Below are 25,066 nucleotides of genomic sequence, written 5' to 3'. Positions count from 1 at the left end.
CCTATCTCTACTAAAACTACAAAAGTTAGCTCAGCCTGGTGGCACACGCCTGTAATCCTAGCTATTTGGAAGGCTAAGGCAGGAGAATCTCTTGAACCCTGTAGGCGGAGGTTGCAGTGAGCTGAGATCATGCCACTGCACTCCAGCCTGGGTGACAGAGCAAGACTCTGTCTCAAGAAAAAAAAAAAAAAAAAAGAAAAACTGAATAATATATTGAGAAGTAAAGTTTATTCTAGGAATGCAAAGTTGGTTAAATATGAGAAAATCAGAAAAATCTATTGAGATCATCTCAAGAGATGCAGTATAAAAGTCTGATAAAATTTAGTATCCATTCAATATACCTATGTATTTAAACTGTTAGCAAACTCAAGTTAGAAAGCAGTGTCTTAATATGATAAAGGGGAGCGGTTTCCAATCCCCAGCCTGTGATGAGTACCTGTTGGTGTCCTGTTAGAAACTGGGCCGCACAACAGGAGGTGAGCAGTGGGTGAGTGAACATTATCACCTGAGCTCTGCCTCCTGTCAGATCAACAAGAGCATTAGATTTTCATGGGAGTGAGAATGCTATTGTGAACTGCATATGCAAGGGATCTAGGTTGTGTGTTCCTTACAAGAATCTAATACGTGATGATCTGAAGTGGCAGTTTCATCCCAAAACTATCTCCCATCCCCAGGTCCATGGAAAGATTGTCTTCCACTAAACTGGTTCCTGGTGCCATAAAGGTTGGGGAGTACTGATACAGAGTATCTACAAAAACAAAACCTATAGCCAGTATCTTGAGGAAGCATTGAAAACATTCTCTTTAAGTTCAGGAACAGGACAAGGATACCTTTCGTCACCTCTTCTATCCAACACCATAAAGGAGATCTTAGCCAATGTGCTAATATAAAAACAAAAGTATAAGAATTGGATATGAAGAAACAAAACTGTTTTTATGATGTTTATGAATACAGACATTAGAAAGAAGCTATAAATATATTACAGTAATAAAAGTACCAAGATGCTGAGTACATAATTAATCAGAGTTTATTATTATTTTTTGTTTGTTTGAGACAGGGTCTTGCTCTGTCCAAGCTGGAGTACGGTGGTGAAATCATGTCTCACTGCAGCCTTGACCTCCCAGGCCCAACTGATCCTTCCCCCTTGTCTCTAGAGTAGCTGGGCCACAGGCGCACACCACCATGCCTGGCTAGTTTATTTATTTTTTGTAGAGACAAGTTCTTCTTCCTATGTTGCCTAGGCTGGTCTTGAACTCCTGGGCTCAAGAAGTCCTCCTGTCTTGGCCTCTCAAAGTGCTGGTATTATAAGCGTGAGCTGCCACAACTGGCTTATTGTCAATATTTTTAACCTCCTCCCAGACAATGCAAGGACATTAAGTCACTTTAAATGGAAAATTCACCCTGGGGATAAACATCCCCCAATAAATGTTGGCTATGAATCATGGGTCAGCTGTTTGAATTTCTTCCTCCCCACTACCTTCTGACTTTGATCATTATCTCCTTGCCATATATTTCTCAGGTATCTTTTGTTTTATTGTTTTCTGCAATCACTTATGCAAAGAATAAGTCTGTAAAAACCATTAGTGACCACCAGGATTTGAACTGTCCCCTACAAAGCTTGTTAATAATTTCTTTGTAGAAGCCTCATCTGATTTCATTTTTTACGTCATTTTTCAAAAATGATTGAGTTCTTCTCAAGGAGCTAGTTGTTTTTTCCCTTGTCCTTTCTTTCCTCTCATTGATTTTTTTTTTCCTTTCTATATTAAAAACACTGGGCGGGCTCCATACTTGTTAACTGAACCAGTCAATTAGATCGTGCCTCCTGAATATTCTCTTGGCCTCGTAATAGATTACATAAAGTACTCGAGAATGGGGAGTTGCTAATTTCTACATACATTGTCACCTGTGTTCATAGCATTAAATTATATTGTTATCGTAAAGCCAATTTAAGTTCATTTGTACTCCTAGCATGCCTACTCCTTCAGAAGGACTGTTTTCTTTATATGTGGGGAAGAGAGTACAGCAGTTACCCTTCTTAGGGAAGGTATGCTGCAATCCTGCTTTTACTCACTGTGGCAGATTGGTTGTCATACCACCTGGAAGAATCTCTTCACAGCCATTTGGGAATCAATCATCAATCCAGTTATCCCTTCTACTCAAGTAGTATATAAAATAAGTGGTGTGTTTCCCTGATAATTTATGCCAGTAGTAAATGTTGGGAGTTTTTGCCAATAGTGAATCACTAGGCTTTTCTGGTATTTCTCTGTAAAATCGTATCTTGTCTTTTTTACTGAATACTCTCAGAACATAGTAGTCCCCTAAACTTGTCCATTAGCTGCATTTTCTTTGTGGCAACTCATAGTTTTACGTTCATTACTTTCTTAGTGAATACTTCATCTTTCCAGGTAGACATAAAAGCATAAAAAGGTCTTTCAGTGAGAGGAAAACCTTTCTCTTGCCATCATTTTCTCTTTGAAAGGACTGATATTTATTAGAAACTCTAGTAACAGCTAGAGAATGGGATTTTTCACTATATTCTCTTCTACATACTATTCCCTGTCAGCCCTCTAGCTAGTTCTCTAAATCTTGCCATTTCATACCAAGGTTAGGTAGGCAAACATCCTAGGATTCAATCCTCTGCCAATTTTTAAAAAATTCCTCCTTTTTCTTGCTAGAAAAATTTCCTTAGCCTTTGTGATTCATGGGTATAACAGAGAGTCCTGCACACAGCACTATTCTGAGCTAACATATTTTCAAGTCGGACTCATGTGAACTTAATTACTCAATATTACCGAGAGATTACCCAGCTTTAAATTTTATTAATAATTTCAAAGGTACAGGCAATCAGGAGACTTAGAAGAAGTAGAGATTAATCTGGCACATAGAGCAAGGCTTCTTACTGTGTGAATTGATAACCTGTGCACCCCATTTGAAAACCTTTTCTACTCTGGGCCAGAGATTGTATAGTCATATAGGAAAGGAAGGACTGAAGCAGCTGCTTTTAATATCCCAAATCTCTTAGTCTGTACCTCTTGATTCCCTGTATTTTAAAAATTATTTGTAAAGCTTGACACTGGGTAAGATCTCTGGTTCATGTGAGTTAGATTTGACACTCTGATCTTATGTATTCATTCACCCACACATGTCCATTCATTTTTCTCATTCCTTCCTTTTTTCCTGACCATCTAGGACCAGTTTTCTTTTTCTGAACTAATTTTTTAATATTTCCTTCATTGTCCATTTATGTCAGTAGCGAAACAGAATGTTCTCTCTTGATCTGAAATGTATTTTGCCTATATTCTTGGAGATATTTTTCTCTACTTAGAGAATTCTATATTGGCAGTATATTGTTGTAGGATAGGAGTTGGTAAACCTCAGTCCATGGGCCAGCTACCTGTTTTTGTAAGTAAAGCTGGAACACGTCTGGGCCTTTTTGTTTACGTATTATCTGTTGCCTCTTTCATGCATCAATAGCAGTTGAATAGTTGCAATAGAGATCATATGTCTTGCAAGTCTAAAATATTTTTACCTTGGCAGTTTAAGAAAAAGTTGTTTCATATTACAAAAGAATGGGAGGTTGAAAATATGTGCTGATCTTATGATCAAGCATATAAAAATATCTAATGAATGCCACTGGTCAAGGTTAAATAATTTTTGATAGTGATAGGATCTCAGGTTTTGTATGACACTTAATGTTTTGTTGTTGATGATTATGTCATTATTGTTTATAGATACCTGTATAACTTTCACAAGCATTTGATCCTAATAGCCTGTGAAGTAAATAGGGTCAGTATTGTCATTCTCTTTTGCACATGAGCAGCACAGGCACAATGAAATTGCTTAAAAATTTGGTGAAGGTCCACATAGCTAACAAATGCTAGAGTATCAGGGGATTAAATTAAGGGCTTGGGGCTTCACATTCTCTCATCCCTATGACAGACACACTGCTTCCCTTTAAACCATACTTTTGTATATCTTATATGTCTATCTTCACCACCTTGTTGTTTTTTGTTTTAAAGACACGTAATTTCATTGACATGTTATTCTTGATAAAGTTTGAATTTCTTTTTAGACTTAAGTTTTAAATATTGGTTTACTGTGTTGCCATATTAACCAGAAACATTCTTGGGCATTCATGGAGTAACCATAAAATAATTATATTGTCCAAAGAACAACTAAACTTTGATTGAACATACTTTTTTGTTCCACAAAACAATATGAGTTGTTGACAAAAAATTATGTAATTTGACTAGCTTTCAGAATCTGTTTAACCAAACCTAATTCATTGTGATAATTTTCAGACTAAATAAACTTGAAGATACTATTACACTAATTAAAGGAAAGATTGAAGAAGTTCATCTTCCTGTAGAAAAAGTGGATGTTATTATATCTGAGTGGATGGTGAGTGTTTACAGAAAAAAACTACTTTCATTGGTAAAACGAAAAAATACTTTTTTTAAGTAATGAATAAGATAGACTTAAGTTTTAAATATTGGTTTACTGTGTTGCCATATTAACCAATATGTTTTCCTGAATTTGATTATATTTAATACATGGCAGAATGGTGACATTATTTTTTAAATATCTACATTAGATGCTATAATGTGTAATTTTAAAAAATAGCTACAGTCTTCTTATGGTAGTTTATTCTGAAATGGTGCTTATTTATTGGCTATTCATAATTTTTAAAAAGTGATAAATTATCTTTTTTACCTTAAAAATCATAATAAATTATTTTTCTACTCTATTACAATAATAAAAGTATCAAGATGCTGAATACATAATTAATCAGAGTTTATTATTTTTTGTTTGGTTGGTTTTAGATGCCTAAGTGTTTGCAGAAAACTTTTAGATACCTAAGTGTTTGCCCAAAAGCCTCCAAGGAGTAATAAGGACTTATTAGGACTGTTTCATCAAAATTAACATGCTGTTGCCACTATTATCATACTGAATGTTCTATCATTCTAATCTATTGGATCATGTTATCAATGTCTGTTATCACATAAAGTAGAATTTATTGCTGTTACTAAAATACTAAAAGGAAGGTATATTATGTAGCTTTATAATTTGCTGTTAAAATCTTGAGTCAAGACAGAATATTTATTTTTAAATATATGGGAAAATAAAATTAATGGAGGCTGGGTATGGTAGCTCACACCTGTAATCCCAGCACTTTGGGAGGCTGAGACAGGTGGGTCACTTGAGGTCAGGAGCTCGAGACCAGCCTGGACAACATGATGAAAGCTCATCTCTACTAAAAATACAAAAATTAGCTGGATGTGGTGGCAGGCACCTGTAATCTTAGCTACTCGGGAGGCTGAGGGAGGAGAATGGCTTGAACCCGGGAGGTGGAGGTTGCAGTGAGTCAAGATCACACCACTGCACTCCAGCCTGGGTGACAGAGTGAGACCCGGTCTCAAACAAACAAAAATTAATGGTATTTGACAGCTGATTTGACTTATTGATATGTCAATTTGACAGAAATAAACTAGATAGTATGTCTAGTAAAGATTTTTAAATTATTTTGAAATAATTTTTTTCCTTAATATTCTATTTGGTAGCTATATTTTCATGAAATAAGTTTATCAAAAAAAAATTGAAAATGAATTTTGCTTTATAATTTTTTAAATAAATTTTGAATGAACAGTTATAATCCTAGCAAAATAGAAATTTCAAGGAACTTTTGGAGTATTCAGATTTAATGCAGTAGCATAGGGAGTTCCAGTCTAGAGCTGATGACAGTTACAATTGTTGACAGCTACTATTTTGTATACGAAACAGTATGTTGTTTTTTTAATGCTAAGATTCACTTTATACAATCTTTAGTCATATCAGTATTCTCACACCAAAGAATTTATATCAGGACTCTTGATTTCTCATTAATTGAAGTAGTAGATATGAATTAAAAATTTAACATTTCTTTAAAGACTAGGAAAAGATGCTTGTGAGAAAGCACATTTGAGGCATATATGACAAGAATTTTAAATAGTTTATGCTGTATATTTTACTTTTCTTGGAAAATGCATCTTTTAAATTACTCCAACATAGATTTTATAGGCAAACTAAAAGAAAGACTTGTCTAAACTTCCTGTTACCTCAGTTGAACGTTATTACATATCTGATTACAATAACTAATGGGATAGTTCTTGCTCTGCCTAGCAGAATTATAGTTCTGGATATTGATGTTCTAGGATTTTTCACTTCCAAATCTGAAAGATGATCTAGAATTATTAATATGCAATTGATGTCTTAGACCCAGCTGGTATAGTAACTGCAATTAGCTGAATTGAATGAATTCATGAGATTGTCTTTATGACGTGAACTTTATTGAAAGTTGTACTAGTCTTGGGCTTGTTTGCCCTCAAATCCCTTTTGTACCCTTCTGCTTTCTTCTGTACTAAGGAGGGCTAACCCCGCAGGCTGCCTTTCCCAGGCTCCAATAATGGCTGACTTCTGCTGAGTTTGGAGAACCCAATAGGAAACACTGGAAACTCTAAATATCCCAAGATTCAAGAAAAGAAGAAGCCAGGGCATTTCTTCCCTTCTTACTTTATCTCTAGTGTGTTGCTGACAAAAGATGTTTCTTTTCTGGTTCCAATGCCCACTGGACAGGCATGCTGTAATTCCAGCATCCACTGCATAACCCCAGCCCTGGGTTCTTGTAGCAGTAGCCTAGGAATGCCAACTACTTCTGGGCATTACTAAAGTCTGGTTGTGTCACCCTCTTGATGACTTCTCATATCTTTTATCCTCTGTATAAGTGACTTTTGACATTATTTTCCTCTATTTTAAATAGCTTGTGTGGTTTCTCCTTTTTTAGTTTGTATTCGTAACTCAACAGTCCCCAGACTTCTTGGCACCAGGCACCAGTTTCATGGAAGACAGTTTTCCCATGGACTGGTGGGTGGGGATGGGATGGTTTTGGGATAAAACTGTTCTATCTCACATCATTAGATTCTCATAAGGAGCACGTAGCCTAGATCCCTTGCATGCGCAGTTCCAACAGGGTTCACACTCCTTTGAGAATCTAATACCACTGCTGATCTGACAGGAGGCGGAGCTCAAGTGGTAATGCTTTCCTGCCACTCACCTCCTGCTGTGCAGCCCAGTTCCTAACAGGCCACAGTCCAGTACCTGTCCATGGCCTGGGGTCTGGGGACCCCTCTTTGTACTGAAATAAAGAGCACCTTTCACTTTAGAGCATTGGTCGGGTAAGACCTCTGCCTTTATCAGGAAGCCAGTCACTGGAGCCTGAGATGAAAGGAGCCAGTTGTTTGGAAGCCAAGGTGCTTGGAAGCCCTGAAGTAATGAAAAACAAAACAGTGTGTCCAGGAAATGATAAATAAGAACTCTTCTTCTTCCTCACCACAAAAGTATATCTTAAGCATTTGCATTATCACACTGTCTGCCTTTCCTTGTTTTAAGTGAGTTGAAGTCTAGCAATTGTTTTAAGTGCTCTAGGTGGGACATTGGACACTGTAACTTAACAGCAGTTATTCTATGGCAGTCAGCTCCGTATGGCCTTATTTCTCTAATAAAATTTGCATTTAAGGCGCTAAGAAGGCTTGTGCTAAATTATTTTGAATCATCTTTGTAGATTGGAAATAACATTTATGGTATCTTCTTAATCCTCTAAGTCCCTAAATTTATTTGGTACTTTCATTAGGATTTTTGATTTGAGAAGCTGGAAAACATTAGTTACATAATTAAACAAGGGGCAGATATGCTTTCTAAAATTTATTCTCCACATTTCAGTCACACTGGCTGAAACAGTAGGCAAATGGTAAACAACTATTTTAAATCTGTAGCCACATTTTCATGAACCAGCATTTTAAAATTAAATTGCACAGACTCCTGTCTTTATTTATTTATCTTTTTTTACATACAACATAATAAGGATGCAAAAATCTAGAGTGAACCATGGTTAAGCGTTTTTTTTCTCTCTTTTTACAAGTATTTCCAACAAGGAAAGACAAAAATGGAATATACTCCAGAATTGGGCACAGATGTTTAATGGACGTGTAATCCATTATAGCAGTGTAGGCATCTTATATTGCAGAGATGTACATCTGTTTTCTTCTACTGTGGTCCACTAACTATTCCATGGCTTAATCTAAACATGATTTTTGTCTGCACCTGTTCATGGATTTTTGTCTTTATTTTGAAGGATTTTTCTGGATAAGAATAACTATAGTCCTCATGCTGTATATTTTTATTTTTATCAGATGGAATTTCTATTTGACAAAATTGTTTCAGTTAAATGTAAACAGTTTAATCCCTGGAAGACGTTAATACATATGTCTTTATGTATGTGTCCTTGTTTTTTCCATTTTAGTCTATCAATAGAAGTTCTTGTTTTGAGAGCTGGTCTTTATGGCTTCATATTTCTGACTGCTTAATAAAACTGTTCAAAATAACCATCCCTAATTCTGACCCAGTAAGCGAAATTGACTCATTTGGTATTGCTGTACTTCCTCTGTGTTTTCAGCATGACTTTGCAAGGACATTTTGCTAAATCCACGAGGCTTAGCATTAGTAAATGATGACAGAATGTGAATTTTAAGGAAATGTTCCCAGACAGAAATTTGCTAGCCACAGACATTTATAATTTTATGTACAGCACATGAAGGCACAGAGGTAGTATATGACAGGGTTAAGAATGTTGCTCCAAAGGCAAACTGCCTCCATTCTTGGGCATGTTACCTTTCTGTGCCTCGATTTCCTTCTCTATAAAATGAAAATAATAGCATTACCTACTTCATCAGATTTTTATGAGGATTAAATGAGTTAATACATGTAAATTTCTTAGAACAGTTTCTGACACATAAGATCTAAATAATTAGCTATTCAGTTTTGAAAGTTATACAAACTTTTAAGTACTCTGTAACTCACGAGAGCTACTACACTAATTCAATAAATAACAGATGAAAATAATCATTTACATGAAGTAAAGAATATTAATTCTTGGAGAAAGAACATTCTTAGGGCTTCTACCTTGCTTACAGGCCTTTGTAAAAGCAGAAGATTTTCTCTTCCTATGACTAGCATTCACTAATTGACTGTCCATGGTTGGTGTGCAGAAGTATGAAAATTAGCTGATGAATGTGAGTTATTGGGATTTGGAGTATTGTTGGTATTTTTCTTAACATTATCATAATTCTGTTTGCTGCCTTGTAAACAGTTTTTAGGCAATGCTGACAATGCCTAATAATTTTAGATAAAATGTAAAATTTCCATTTTACAGTACTGTTTTCGAGTACTATAAGTATTAAACAGGGAGATATAGTACTTGAACAATGAACGAAAAATTGGTTTGTATTTTTTCATAGATATGCCAACATCTCAATCAAGAATAAAATGAAAGCAAAGAGAATAGAAATCTAAAGAATAGGTCCCTTGTGTATAATTATTTTGGTCTTATAATCTTTTGTTCTTATCTATGCTCTTAACCACTTCCTAGCCTTTCTTTTCTTCAGTCTTCAATAAGTTATAAAGTATTATAATTATGAAGATTAAAAGGTTAAGTTATTCAGGAACATGAATCAACTGCCCTTAACAAAAATTTTTCAGGTAAGCCCTCAGAGAACACAAAATATTGGTTAGTTTTGATTTTAAACTCTAAAATTGTGTAACAATTTATGAATATTTTGTCAGTAATTCTGTTTACTTCTACCTGGAAGTAAAAGAAAAGCCTTCAAATTTACAGCTTGTATTTGTAGGTACATAAGCATTTGCTATAAATACAGATTGTCTTCTGTAAACTGTATATGGTGTATATAAGTCACATTTTTTAAATCTATTCAACTCTTTTTGTTTGGCTGGTTTTTTGTTCATTTGTTTTGAGATGGAGTCTCGCTCTCTTGCCCAGGCTGGAGTGCAATGCCGCGATTTCAGCTCACTGCAACCTCCGCCTCCCAGGTTCAAGTGATTCTCCTTCCTCTGCCTCCCGAGTAGCTGGGATTATAGGCACGCGCCACCATGCCCAGCTAATTTTTGTATTTTTAGTAGAGTTAGGGTTTCACCTTGCTGGCCAGACTGGTCTGTATCTCCTGACCTCCTGATCCACCCTCTTCAGCCTCCCAAAGTGCTGCAATTACAAGTGTGAGTCACCTCGCCTGGCTGCATTCAAGTCTTAATAGACACTTAGGTTGATTCTGTATCTTGGTTATAGTGAATAGTGCTGTTATAAACGTGGGAGTGCAGATACCTCTTTGACATACTGATTTCCTTTCCTTTGGATATGTATACCTAGTAGTGTGATTGCTGGATCATGTAATAGTTCTATTTTTAGTTTTTTGAGGAACCTCTATACTCTTTTTATAATGGCTGTACTAATTTATATTCTCAACAGTATATAAAAATTCCACTTTTTCTGTATCCTTGCATCCTTATTTTGTCTTTTTGATAATAGCCATTCTAACTGGCATGAAATAATATCACATTATAATTTCAGTTTTCATTTCCCTGATGATTAGTAATGTTGAGCATTTTTTAATATACCTGTTGGCCCTTTATATGTCTTCTTTTGAGAGATGTCTATTCAGTTTATTTGCCCATTTTTGATCAGATTATTTGGATTTTTGCTGTTGAGTTCTTTATAAATCTCTTGATGGATAAATAATATGCAAATATTTTCTCCCACTCTGCAGATGGTCTCTTTACTCTGTTGTTTCCTTTGCTGTACAGAAACTTTATTTAATTTTTTAGTGGCTTTTTTTTTTTTTTTTAACTTTTAGATCTGAGAGTACATGTACAGGTTTGTTATTTATGTAAACTTGTGTCCTGGGGGTTTGTTGTACAAATTATTTCATCACCTCGGTACTAAGCCTAGTACCCATAGTTTTTTTTTTTTCCCCACTCCTCTCCTTCCTCCCAACTTCTACCCTCAAGTAGGCCCAGTGTCTGTTGTTATCTTCTTTGTATTCATGAATTCTCATCATTTAGCTCCCACTTACAAGTGAGAGCATGCAGTATTTGGTTTTCTGTTCCTGCATTAGTTTGCTAAAGATAATGGCCTCCAGCTCCATCCATGTTCCCACAAAAGACATGATCTCGTTTTTTTGTTTTTTTTTTAATAGCATTCCATGGGGTATCTCTGCCACATTTTCTTTATCCACTCTGATGGGCATTTAGGTTGATTCCAATTCGATGTTTTTGCTATTGCGAGTACTGCTGCAATGAACATTCATGTGCATCTTGTTCTTTATGGTAGAATGATTTTTATTCCTCTGGGTATATATCCAGTAATGCAATTGTTGGGTCAAATAGTAGTTCTTATTTGTTTTGTTTTGAGGTAGGGTCTCACTCTGTCTCCCAGGCTGGAGTGTGATCCTGGCTCACTGCAGCCTCCGCCTCCCAGATTCAAGTGATTTTCCTGCTTCAACCTCCCAAGTAGCTGGGATTACAGGCCACCATGCCCGGCTAATTTTTTTGTAGTTTTAGTAGAGACGGGGTTTCTCCATGTTGGTCAAGCTGATCTTGAACTCCTGTTGTCAGGTGATCCACCTGCCTCGGCCTCCCAAAGTGCTGGGATTACAGGCGTGAGCCACCACACCTGGCCTGCTTTCTTGATTTCTTTATTTATTACTTTCCCTGGGCATAGAAATGCTACTGATCATTGTATGTTGATTTTGTGTCATGCATCTTTACTGAATTTGTTTGTCAGTTCTAAGAGGTTTTCAGATTTTATGTATAAGATCATGTTGCCTTCAAACAGGAACCATTTGACTCCCTTCTTTCCAACTAGTGCTATGTTGAAAAGTGGTAAAAGTGGACATCCTTGTCTTAGTCCATATCTTAGAGGAAATGGTTTGAGCTTGTCCCCATTCAGTATGTTGCTGGTCGTGGGTTTGTTATTGATGGCCTCTATTGTGTTGAGGTACGTTCCTTCTATGCCTAACTTGTTGAGAATATTTATCATGAAGCGATGTTGAATTTTATCAGATGGTTTTTTTGTGTCTATTGAGATGATCATACGGTTTTTGTCCTTCATTTTTTTTGAAGTATCATGTTTATTGATTTGTGTACATTTTATCATCCTTGCATCTCTGGGATAAATCCTACTTGATCATGGCAAGTGATCTTCTGATGTGCTGCTGGATTTGGTTTGCTAGTATTTTGTTAAGGAGTTTTATATCTGTGTTCATCTGGGATATTGGCCTGCTGTTTCTTTTTTGTAGTGTCTTTGACTGATTTTGTTATCTGTGTAATGCTAACCTCATAGAATGAATTTGGAAGAAATCCTCCGTCTTGATATTCTGGAAGAGTTTGAGAGTAATCAATATTAGTTCTTTAAATGTTTGCTATAATTTAGCAGTGAAGGCATTTAACACCAACTTTACTACTAAGCAGTAGATTTCTAAATGCAGCTTAAAATTTGTTTACATTTTCTTTTCTTTTAGAATGTATCTCATGAGAAATGTACGTCAAAATACTGTTGTTTTTTAAGTCACTTGTAGTGGCTATTTTCTCCTTTTATGTTACTAACTTGACATGCAACCAGATTTCAGTGTTTTCTTCTTCAGTTTTGGGGAGGATTGCTTCTTTTTCCCTTGTTAGTTTAATTTTGTGTTTTAGTTATGCAAAAAATTACCAAGTTTTTAGTAATTTTTATGTATATTTTAAGATAACAGGAGATTATGTTTTTTCTTCTGTCATCTTCCTTTGTGGATAGATGACCATTTTCTTTTTATCTTTGGGGTTATTTTGAATATATTAGATATGTATATATTCACCCTTTTGCCAAAGTTAGCATATTCTAGATATTGTTCTATACTTTGCTTTTATTCAGTTAAAAATTCTATCTTGGAAATCACTTCATCATTCTATAGAGAGATTTCTCCTTCCTTTTTATGGCTGTACACACATGTGCACCAACTTTCTTAGATATGTATTTGATTGATTCTGCACATACCCCCAGCCTAGACTAAAGTATATTGCAAATATGTTTTTTTATTCTCATGTAGAATAAATTGTATCGATAATTACATTTCTACGTAATTAATGCTCATTTGAATTTTATTTTTTGCTATTACAAATATTGTATTGAATATTCTTGTACATGTGTAATGTCATTTTATATTGCTAGAGGTAGGACTGATGGATCAAATGATGGACTAATGAGGGCTGGGCATGGTGGCTTCTACCTGTAATCCCAGCACTTTGCGAGGCCAAGGCAGGAAGATTGCTTGAGGCCAGTTCTAGAGGGATGGAGAAAGGGAGAGAGAGGGCAACATTACTGGTTATTGCCAAATTTTCCTTGTACCATTTGACTTTCTTACCAACAACAGAATGAGAATACCCGTTTTCCCACAGTGTTACCAAAGAGTGTATTGAAGGGTTATTTTTAAATTATTGACTTTCGGCTTTTTCCTGTCCCCCTGGCGTTGTAAATCAGGGTTGTATGTTTGGGGTCTGTCTTATGCTTATTGGGGATGGGGTGGAGTTAGAGAGGAAGTATGTGTTTGACTACTCAGCACCAAGGTTCTAAACTGAATTGGAGCAGTGGGCAACAGCAGATGAGATTGTAAATTCACATTTGCTCTGTAGATATGTTTGTCCTAGCTCTGTTATTTAGGGCAGTTTCTTCTTAGAGTCCTCACTCTGGTTGAACTATGAGCTTTGTCTCCTGTTTCCTGTTCATTCACTAGGTTTAGCAAATGCTCTCAAGGTGAAAGCCAGCTTACTGATGCATCTAATAAGATGTTCTTTTTTTCCTCCTAGCATATCTGTTGTATTCAGAGTGTCAGTAGATCCTAAAATGTATTGTTGCTGGAAACATAATGAGGTCTTGTTCTTTATATACTGAGTCATACTGTCAGTAACTATTTCCTATAGCTTCTAAAGTCTACATAAGTATTCTAGAATCACTGTGTCTTAGTCTATTTGTGCTGCTATAACAAAATACCTGAGACTAGGTAAACAAAATAAATTTATTTCTCAGAGTTCTAGAGGTTGCAAGTTCAACATCAGAGTTCCAGCAGGTTGAATGTCTAGCGAGAGCCAGATCTTGACTTCCAAGATGGTGCCTTATTGCTGTATCCTCATATGGCGGAAGGAATAGATGGGAATGATCCCAATTCCTCAAGTTCTTTTTTAAGGGCCTCAATCCTTTCCAAGCTCTCATGACTTAATCACCTCTTGAAGACCTCACCTTTAAATACTATCACATTGGTAATTAAGTTTTAACATACTTGGGGAACACACTCAGACCATAGCACACACTGTTGCTATGTAATATTATAATTCTCTTTAATAAAAGTGCTTGGGGCCAGGCATGGTGGCTCACACCTGTAATCCCAGCACTTTGGAGGGCTGAGGTGGGTGGATCACTTGAGGTTAGGAGTTTGAGACTAGCCTAGCCAATATGGTGAAACCCCATCTCCACTAAAAATACAAAAATTAGCCTGGCATGGTGGTGTGTGCCTGTAATCCCAGTGTAAGAGGATGGCTTGAACCTGGGAGGTGGAGGTTGCAGTGAGCCAAGACCATGCCACTGTACTCCAGCCTAGGTGACAGAGGAAGACGCTATCTAAAAAAAGGGAGGGGATACTTGGTAATGACTGTAGTTTTACTTTCCTTTTTTGAGAAAGAGGGTCTTGCTCTGTTGCCCAGGCCTGGGTGCAGTAGCACAATCATGGCTCACTCAGCCTTGATCTCCTGGGCTCAAGCTGTTCTCCTGCCTCAGCCTCTGAAGTAGTTAGGACTATGGGCATGTGCCACTATGCCCAGCTAATTTTTAATTTTTTTTGTAGAGACGAGGTCTCCCTCTCTTGCTCAGGGTGATCTCAAATTCCTGGGTTCAAGGGATCCTCCCTCCTGAGCCTCCCCAGTGTGGAGATAACAGGTATGAGCCACCATGCCTGGCCAACATTAATTAGTTTTAAGAGTGGAATATCCAGTTATCATTAATGAATTTTTTCACCCACCATGGTAGATTGGCAATATTGTTTTAGAAGCTTTTTTTTGTGCATCTGGAATAAGACCCACACATGCCTTTGGAAAGATTTTAAAGTTCACTTTTTCTTTTGATAGGCTTGATTATTGGACAGTTTTCCGCAGTTTGTGGAAAAGGACCGATTTGACTGTCAGTCTTTTGTTGATTAAGTGAGGGTGCCATCTAGTGGGAGAAAAACTTAAACTAAAGCAAGTTTTTTAAACTTTAGAACATGCAGAGGAAATTATTTCTTGTGCTAAGTTATGTTCTCTAGAAGTCCACAAGACTTAAAAAAATGGGACTGTATGTTGGAAGGTGAGAGAAATGAAAGAAAGTAATCTTGCGGAACAATGGCAAGCATATTATAGGGACCTAGTAAGTGGCAGTTATCACCATGATTCTTATTCTCGCATGGAAGGTAGTGATCAAGTTAAGTAAGAGGTAAATAGGAGCTTCTCTGACAGATATTTGTGACTAATACATGTAAAATTTTACTGTCATTTTTTGAGTAATATATAGATATAATAAATTTTGTCTTTTTTTAATCTTTAACCCTATTACTCAAGACCTACCCCCAGTCCCCAACAAAATGCAGTTTCTAGTACATCCTTCTTAAAATATTTCATTGTATTATAAATGTGTGTATATTTCTACCCCTTGGCATACTCATTCACTTAACAAATAGTGTGGCTACTATATACCTGGCACTGCTCTAGGCAGGATAAAGCAATGAACCTCATATTCAGTGTAAGATAGGCATATTCTACATACTGTTCTGTACCTTGCTTTTTTCATCACATTTAAACCTATACATTTCCCTCTAATGACTGCTGTAGCTGCATCCAACAAATTTACTCAATTCAAAATATACCCTTGTGATTTCTGCTTTGGTCCATGGATTATTTAGAAGCATGTTTAACTTCTTTTTTTTTTTTTTGCATGTTTAACTTAAAATATCTTTCTGTTATTAATTTCTAATTTAATTTGGTTGTGATAAGAGAACATGCTCTTTATGCTATCATTCCTTTAAATTTGTTTAGACTTGCTTTATGGCCCAGCATATGGTCTCTCTCATTGAATGTTAACATTGATTTAGAAGGAAGTACTCTGTTATTGTTGGAGTGTTACATAATTGCCATTTGAGTCAAGTTGGTTGATTGTATTGTTCAAGTCTTTAAAATCTGTATTTATTTTGTCTACTAATTCTGTTAATTACTGAAAGAAGAATGAAATTTCTACCTAGGATTCAGGATTGTCTGTTTCTCTTTTCAGTTCTATCAGGTTTTGCTTCAGGTATTTTTATGTGGTTATTAGGTGCATACACATTAGATTATTATGTGTTATTCTTAATTTGCCTTCTTTATCATTATTAATGTTCTTTGTCCCTGATAATGTTTTTGATTCTTTAGTCATCTTTGTTTGGTATTAATAATTAACTATAATTTTCTTATGGTTAATGTTTAAATGTGATGGGTTTTCCCACCCTTTTTCTTTAAATATAAAAACATAGATAGGTTAAAAGTGGATTTCTTCTGTATAGCACTTTATTGATTTTTCCTTTTTTAAACCTCTCTAACAATCTTTTCCTATAATATCGTTTCTTTTTAAAAATCAGCCTCACTTTTTCTTTCCAAAATAAAGTATTAAAAACTATTGTCTTTTTAGCTTGTGATTATTAGCCTTTTTGTTTTTCTTTTTTAAAATTTTATGAACAAATAATATATAATCATGAGACAAAATTCCCAAGATATGAAAGAGTTTATATTGAAGAGTTAGTCTCCTTCCTTTCCTATACCCCTGCTATTATATTCCATCCACAGAGGCAATCAATTCTCTAATTGTGTACTGTTCCACACATGTTATAACCATTTATAAGCAGATATGAATCTGTTCTTTTTGCTTTCACCCATATTATTGTATATTATATATGCTAGTCATATAAATCTTCCTTGTATAACCTTTTTAGTTATGAAATGTAATATACACAGAAAATTACATAAACTTACAGGTACAGGATAACAAATAGTTATATAATGAACATCTATGTGATTATCAGCCAGATGAAAATATAGAAAGGAGACATCCAAATATCATTTCTCAGTTACAGCTCCTACCCCAGAGGTAACCACTCTCCTGACCTTTATGATAATCATTTCCTTGCCTTTCTTTTTGCTGTTACCACTTACACTTACATCCGTAAACAGTGTAGTTTATGTTTACCAGTTTTTAAAATTTTTATGAATAGAGCAAAACATATATTTTTGTTTTAAAATGTGGTTTTTTGCTTTCTTCACTGAGTCATGTTCATAACATTCATTTACATTGCTTATAAGGATAATTTATTTTCATTTCTATAGATGCCCTTGTATGAATGTACCAGAAGAAAACACATCTTAGGGAAGTGTTTTTTTAATTTTACTGTTGTTGGGCACTGGGTACTTTCCAGTTTTTTGTCATGCAAATAATAGTACTATAGTATACTTGTACATGTGTGCTGTTATACTTAAGCACTCATGTCTAGGTATACAATTAGGATTAGAGTTGCTAGATCACAGGGTGTGCTGCTCTTACACATTATTAGGCAATGCAGAAGTACTTTTCCAAAGTACTGTAGAAAAATTTTATTTCATGCCTCCATGGACTTCTCAACCCTGGGTATTGTGTGACTGCTAATCTGGTAGTCATGTAGTAGTCTCCCATTGTGTTTGAATTACTAATGAAGTAAAATATTTTTGTTTTATGAAGTAATTGTATATAATTATTTTGCCCATTTTTCTTTTGGGTTGTGTACTCTCTTTTAACAATTAGTATTCTTCATTGGAGACGTAAAATGTACAAATGTGTATATGTGTGTGGCTGGCCAATATCTTTTCAGACTCTGACTTAATTGTTTTTATGAGCAGAGGTTCTGGATTTTAACATAGTCAAATGTATTGGTCTTTATGATCAGTACTTTTTTCCTGCAGGAACATGAAAATATTCTCCATAAACTCTATACCTTTCCCTTTTACATTTAGGTCTTTATTCCACTCATGTAATTGTGGGAATAAAAATTGTCATAGTCTTGTAGGGCAGTTTGATGATACATTTCAAAATTTTGAATGTGCATATCCTTTAATCCAAGAATTCTAGGTTGAGAAATTTATCTTGGCAAAATACCTTAAACACTGTACAGAGATGTCTGTGTGTGTATATATAGATGCCAACACAACATTTTTCCTACCTATTCTATGGCAAGTAAGTGCAAAGGGTAAAGGTATCCCTATTGAGTGATATCATCAGCCGCCAGTATTTTGCCAGGTGCATAACAGTGTAATATAATCTTTATCAGTCACTGTGGAGCTGTAAGGAAAGCATCTTACCCAAAAGGATTTTATATAATTACTTTGAAAACGCTCGTGTAATTTCATTATCACATTTATGACAAATTAGGTGGTTAGCGTTAGCATATTTTAAGATGGGGCCGGGCGCGGTGGCTCACGCCTGTAATCCCAGCACTTTGGGAGGCCGAGGCGGGTGGATCACGAGGTCAAGAGATCGAGACCATCCTGGTCAACATGGTGAAACCCCGTCTCTACTAATACAAAAAATTAGCTGGGCATGGTGGCGCGTGCCTGTAATCCCAGCTACTCAGGAGGCTGAGGCAGGAGAATTGCCTGAACCCAGGAGGCGGAGGTTGCGGTGAGCCGAGATCGCGCCATTGCACTCCAGCCTGGGTAACAAGAGCGAAACTCCGTCTCAAAAAAAAAAAAAAAAAAAAAAAAGATGGAAGGGTCAAGTGATAGGCTGGGGAATTATTGAAAAAACTTTGCAGTTCAAATGTTTGATATCTAAGGCTATTATAACAGTGAAGTAAATAGAGATTACATTGCATTCTGTGCACCTTAACTTTGATGCGTTTTTTTTTTTTGAAGTGGAGTTTCCCTCTTGTTCCCCAGGCTGGAGTGCAGTGGTCCAGTCTCAGCTCACTGTAACCTCCGCCTCCTGGGTTCAAGCGATTCTTCTGCCTCAGCCTCCTGAGTAGCTGACGTTACAAGTGTGCACCACCATGCCCAGCTAATTTTTTGTATTTTTAGTAGAGACAGGGTTTTACCATATTGGCCATGCTGGTCTCTAACTTCTGATCTCAGGTGATCTGCCTACCTTGGCCTCCCAAAGTGCTGGGATTACAGGTGTGAGCCACTGCACCTGGCCAGCTTTGGTACTTTTTTTTTTTTTCTTTTTAAGCAGAGAACAGTAGATTAGGAAAGAATGCTTATTTATTTGTATTTCGGATACCTCTAGAACAGTGGTTTTTCAGTGATGTGGAAGAGGAGACAATTTCGCACTCCTGGGGATATCTGAGTCATGAGCAATCACTGGAAACATTTCAGATTGTTAGAATTTGGGACTGTAGATTGGGTGGGGATAATGGTGCGGTGGGTAGAGCCCAGGAATGCTGCTAAACGTCCGTCAATGGACAGGAAAGCCCCTACAGATAAAGTTATCTGGCCCAAAATGTCATTAGTGCCAATATCGAGAAACTCTGCTTTAAAATGATCATTTCTATGCATTGATAGTAAGTTAGCTTGTAATTTGGGTCACATTATAAAGGCTACCTGACCTGGTATGGGACATCAAGGAAGATTTTCTTGGAGAGTGACATTATGACAATGTATTTTGTATTTTGTGAAATCCAGATTCCATAACCAACCTGCATTTTACTAATTCACCAAATTCGTGATGTTCTGCATTCTTTTTATATAACATATTGCTAGGTTCCTGTGGCTCTTTCTGAACACAAACCCACCTTCAGCATGCTGCCACTGCTCTACTTCTCTCAGTTGGCATTGTTTACCAAGAGCTTATTGTGTTTGTTTGCCTGCTTATTTATGTAAAATCAGTTTAATAGGAACACAAACTATTGACAAGACTATATAAAGGATACAGTTGGTTTTCTTCCATGCAAACCAAAGTGACTACTTTGGAAAAATTCAGGAAGGAGAAAACACTAAACAAATGCTGTGGAATAGAGTAAGTAAAATTGTTTTACTCACAAACAATTGTAAATTGTAAACAAATTGATTTACTCACTCCATTCCACAGCATTTGTTTAGTGTTTTCTCCTTCCTGAGTTTCCTCCTCCTAGTTTGAAGACTAGGAGTAGGAGGGTAGAAATCATGGAATTCCAGGAGGATTCTTCACTTGGCAATTGTTCATAAATTTGTTTTTCTTCTATTTAAAATAACCAAACTTGGATATTATCTAAAATCTGGTTTAGACAGGGAAGATGCTGAGGATTCCCATCAGTGGGTATATCCTCAAAAAATTCTGGCAAACAAATCTGTTTGTTTTTACTTAAAATGTCTTGTTTCCAGTTAATAGAACTGACTGCTAGCTCCAGTCACATAAAAAAATTCTGTCTGCAGTGAATGTTACAGAATTTGAGAGTAATATTGGAAAAAATGTTATCAAATACTCACGATTCAGAGATATACTACTTGGAAATTATGATTAGATTTTGTAGGCTTCTGTATTTGTTGCAGATAATCTTTTATCTTTAAATATTTAGATTATTGATTCTTTGCTAACATCCTTCAGTTTAACTCTTCCATTTTATTTGTAACTCTCTTTTTCTTTAATAGTCAAATTTTGCCTAGAGGTGTACCAGTAATTCAGTTATTTGAACTAAAAAACGTTAGAAAACACCTTATACTGAAGGTATCAAAAGATTCATTTATCACTAATGTATCTAATCCAAGAAGATACCATGAGCAGCCGTTTTAAAAATAAGATTCCCACTTCAGTGAATGACATTAATATTCTAGTCCCTGATTTAATTCCATATGTTCCTTTTTAGTAATAAAGTATAAGTGCAGTATTTAATTTTTTTAAAGTAAATGTCACTATTGAAAGAAGAATGCCCATGAGTATCATGGGAGAAAATATCAGGTGTGATCCTCCTTCCAGATGGCACCCCTACAGGTGAGGCAGCAGCCTGTGAAATTACAGTCTGAATTACACTACAGATGAGCAGGGCATTTGGACCAAAGCCTTCTGATATCAGTAATAAATGACTTGGTTCAGAACCAAGGACAATTCCCAGGAATTTAAAGGCTGTTGTATCACATAGGGAGCCTGTCGTAAAATGAAGTTTAGCAAAGTGGAAAGTTGAGAGAAAGGACAATGACCATCAGCAATACATATATGAATCTTTTCATCTGCTAATATTTTTAACTGGGTATTTTATCTCACAAATGTCATATTAGTTCTGTGTATATTCTAGTATGTGCATTGATTTTTCGAAACTAATATTTTCACAGTAAATGGTGGCTAAGAGCCAGTTGCCAACTGAGATATTGCTCAGAAATGATCGCATACCTGTTGTAAATTCTAATCTTGTTTAATATGGTCTATGGAAAATTTTTCACTTTGGGAATGCTTGAATCCTTAACTACAAATGTAGTGTCATGCACCTACTAAATCTTATTTTCAATTAGGCAAATCAATTTAAGAGGCAACATAAAAGAGCGATTCAGAACTTTTGTAGTTAGATCATGGTTCAAATTCTGTCTCATTCACTTCCCGTTTGTGTAACTGTGAACTGTTTTTTTTAGATCTCAACTTACTTAACATAAATAAATTAGATTGGAATGACAATAAATGGTGCTTTGGGGAAGAATTAAATGAAATAATTCTTATAGAAGCATTACAATAATTTTAACAATTATCACCACTATTATCAGTTTTAATTTTAGAAAAAAATATTATTTTTAAATGACATTTTAATTTGTACTACAAAAATAACAAAAAGCAAGGTTTCATTTTAACAGATGTATTACACACATACAACATTAATAATAATATTTATTCATTTTAAAGTTATGTATTGAATTCCTACTATGTGTCAGACACATTTTCAGCCCTCAGGAATATAGCTTCAAATAATATGCTGAAGTCTTTGATCTTGGAGCTTACATTTTAGTAAGGAGACAAAATAAAAGCAAATAAATAGTATTTTAATTCATAAGTGCTATGATGAAATACAAAGCAGGATAAAAAAATGGAGCTTAGTGAAAGAAAAAGGATATTTTATGTAGGAGCATCAGAGAAGTTCTTTGTGATAAGGTAACAGCTGAGCTGAAAAATAGAGCTAGAATACTAGAAAGCAATTTGACAGTGACAAATCAATACTTAAACTTTTTTTGGCCTTTGTATTTAATGTGTACTAAAGTGTGAATTTTATTTATTTTTAGTTTTAAAACACAGCAATCTTGCAAATAGGGACTTTTTTTTTTTCACCTAATCTATTAATAGTTTTACCAGCTAGTCTCTTCCTTATAAGTTAGATGCCTTCCATTTAATAATTCCTTGGCATAAATTATAATTCACTGTAAGCATTTATTTGCATAATCCGAGTTTGACATACTACTGAAGTACTGTATCCAGAAAAACAAGTTTCCACCAAATCCTTAATTTTCCTAACGTAACACATTAATAAACAAGCTTTGTTCCTAAGCCTCTGTTTCATAGGCAGTTATTTTCATATCAGTGAGTTGGTAGGTTGGGAATAATAGGTCAACATCAATGTAGAGTTGCTAGCAATTCAGTTCAGTTCCTTTATTCAAGCATGAGAGCTATATTTTCCATACATTAAAATTGCTGTTAATCTCTTGGGAAGGTTATCTGTTCTGGGTTTGCGGTTTTTCTTGTTCTAGAGAAACCTTTAAAATATTTTTTGTTGATGTGGTTAAAGAATATTATAGTTACCCCGCTGGGCATTTATCTGTGCACAGAACAAATGAGTGATGAGAACAGTTTTGGTATAGAATGCTAAAGTAAAGGTAAAATTCATGTTGGTTCACCGTAAGCAATAAGGTGTTCTGTGTGCTGAGCACTTGACTTTTCCTGCTGCTTTGAGCAGTTGGGGGGTTGGACCCTAGAAGGAGAAAGACTGAAACTGGTAGTGATTTCTCAGTCATGATTATTTGTCATTTGCATAATAAACTGTGAAGTGTAGTATTAGAATGTAGTATATTAAAAAAAAAAAAAAAGAATCTAGTATATTTGTGACACCAATAGTGGCAAATTCTTTTTTCATCGTACTATATTATTATCCTTTCTTGGTATAGGATTCATTATCATACTCTAAAATCAGTAGTATACCAGGATCATATTTCATGAATTGTATTTCCATAAACACTAGTTCTGCAAGGTGTGGATAGATGTTAAATAGGAAAAAAGATCTGTAGTCAGAAAGTAGGTAATACTTAAAATATGTTCAGCAGTTCTCTTCACCATAACAACTACTCAGAACTTTTTGTGTGCTCACGTGCATTATGAATCTCTAATGGGGTATATGGCAGCTGGTGTTTCTTAAACCTTTTTGACTAAGGATCCCTCCCATTTCTTTTTTTTTTTCTTTCTTTCTTTCTTTAGTATACCAAAAAAGAAAGTCACTAGACAGGAAATTATTTGGGAAATGGTTTTCTAGACTAGAGCTTCTCAACCTTAGCACTATTGACATTTTGGACCAGGTTGTTCTTTTTTGTGAGAGGCTGTCCTGTGCATTGTAGGATATTTACCAATGTTCCTTGGCTCTACCTAGTAGATGCCAGTAGCATCTTATTCACACCCCACCCCCAGCTGTGACAATCAAAAATGACTCAGACATTGCCACATGTTCCCCAGTGGGGCAAAATCAAGTGGAGAACCACTGCTCGAGATGGATATTGCATCATTCTGGGGAGTTATAGGGCTTGTTAATAATTTGTATCTGAATTTTCTTTAATGAGGAAGAAACAGTAGTCTGGAAAGTAGAATCATAGATAAAGAAGATTCTGTATATTTTACCACAGTAAACTTTCTGGGTTCACTTTATAAGCTGGCCTGATTTTCTAATGACTTTTACTGTAAAAATATAGTTTCAGATTTTGCAGAATATTATTAAATATATGGCAGAAGCAAAAATTATTTTGTAATTAATAGAGTAGTCCCTGGGTGGCCAGGGGAGGCCTAGCAGGGGAGTGAGGGACTGGGGAAGGAGAAATGCCTAATATAGATTACATTACTCCTAATGTAATGTACATTAGGAGAAATGCCTAATGTAGATGACGGGGTGATGGGTGCAGCAAACCACCATGGCACGTGTATACGTATGTAGCAAACCATGTTCTGCACATGTACCCCAGAACTTAAAGTATAATAATAATAATAATAAAGAGTAGCACTGATATTTAAATTGACCTGCTTATGAGGATGTTGCACCCTTCTAAACTCTTTTTTTTCTTTTCCCCTTTTTTATGCAGGGCTACTTTCTTCTGTTTGAGTCTATGTTAGATTCTGTCCTTTATGCAAAGAACAAATACTTGGCAAAAGGAGGCTCAGGTGAGTATCAAATTCTGGTTTTAATCTTATTTTAGTCTAGCAGAACCAAATGAACCTTTGGATTTCAAATAAACTATGCATGACTGAGAAAGTTCCCAATAGACATGAAAGATGTTTCCATTACAAGAAAGTTTAAGACATTTGTTTACTATATTGTTGAAAGAATATTATATAAGATATGCAGGACTCCAAGGTAATGGTATTCTCAAGAATGCTTTTTGTAAAAAGCTCCCTTTAATAAACCTAGGCAAAACCATTCAGGACATAGACATAGGCAAGTACTTCATGACTAAAACACGAAAAGCATTGGCAACAAAAGCCAAAATAGACAAATGGGATCTAATTAACCTCCAGAGCTTCTGTACAGCAAAAGAAACAATCATTAGAGTGAACCGGCAACCAACAGAATGGGAAAAAATTTTTGCAATCTACCCATTGAACAAAGGGCTAATATCCAGAATCTACAAAGAACTAAAACAGATTTACAGAAAAAAAAACAAACCCATTCAAAAGTAGGCAAAGGATATGAACAGACACTTTTCAAAAGAAAACATATATGAGGCCAACAAACATGAAAAAATGCTCATCATTACTAGTCATTAGAGAAATGCAAATCAAAACCACATTGAGATACCATCTCACGCCAGTTAAAATTGTGGTCATTAAAAAATCTGGAGACAACAGATGCTGGAGAGGATGTGGAGAAATAGGAACACTTTTACACTGTTGGTGGGAGTGTAAATTAGTTCAACCATTGTGGAAGAC

The 25,066-nt window shown here is 35.5% G+C and overlaps 1 protein-coding gene across 4 annotated transcripts in view; it reads left to right on the top strand.

Moving 5' to 3' along the window:
- The window catches only part of PRMT3 (protein arginine methyltransferase 3), a 137,298-nt gene that overhangs the window by 38,371 nt on the left and 73,861 nt on the right, over window positions 1–25,066 (top strand). For all 4 annotated transcript variants that reach the window (XR_010338349.1, XR_010338348.1, XM_012456488.2 and 1 more), the window contains exons 10-11: window positions 4,302–4,401; window positions 24,223–24,301. Coding sequence is in view for 2 of the 4 variants with exons in the window: in XM_012456488.2 (XP_012311911.1) it covers window positions 4,302–4,401; window positions 24,223–24,301 (179 nt within the window). In the remaining 2 variants the exon portion in view is untranslated. The remainder of the gene's footprint in view (window positions 1–4,301; window positions 4,402–24,222; window positions 24,302–25,066) is intronic.

Source organism: Aotus nancymaae, unplaced genomic scaffold (assembly GCF_030222135.1).
Source record: "Aotus nancymaae isolate 86718 unplaced genomic scaffold, 86718_ANA_hifiasm-v0.15.2.pri h1tg000059l, whole genome shotgun sequence".
NCBI lineage: Eukaryota > Metazoa > Chordata > Mammalia > Primates > Aotidae > Aotus > Aotus nancymaae.
This window is presented reverse-complemented; position numbering and strand designations above follow the sequence as displayed.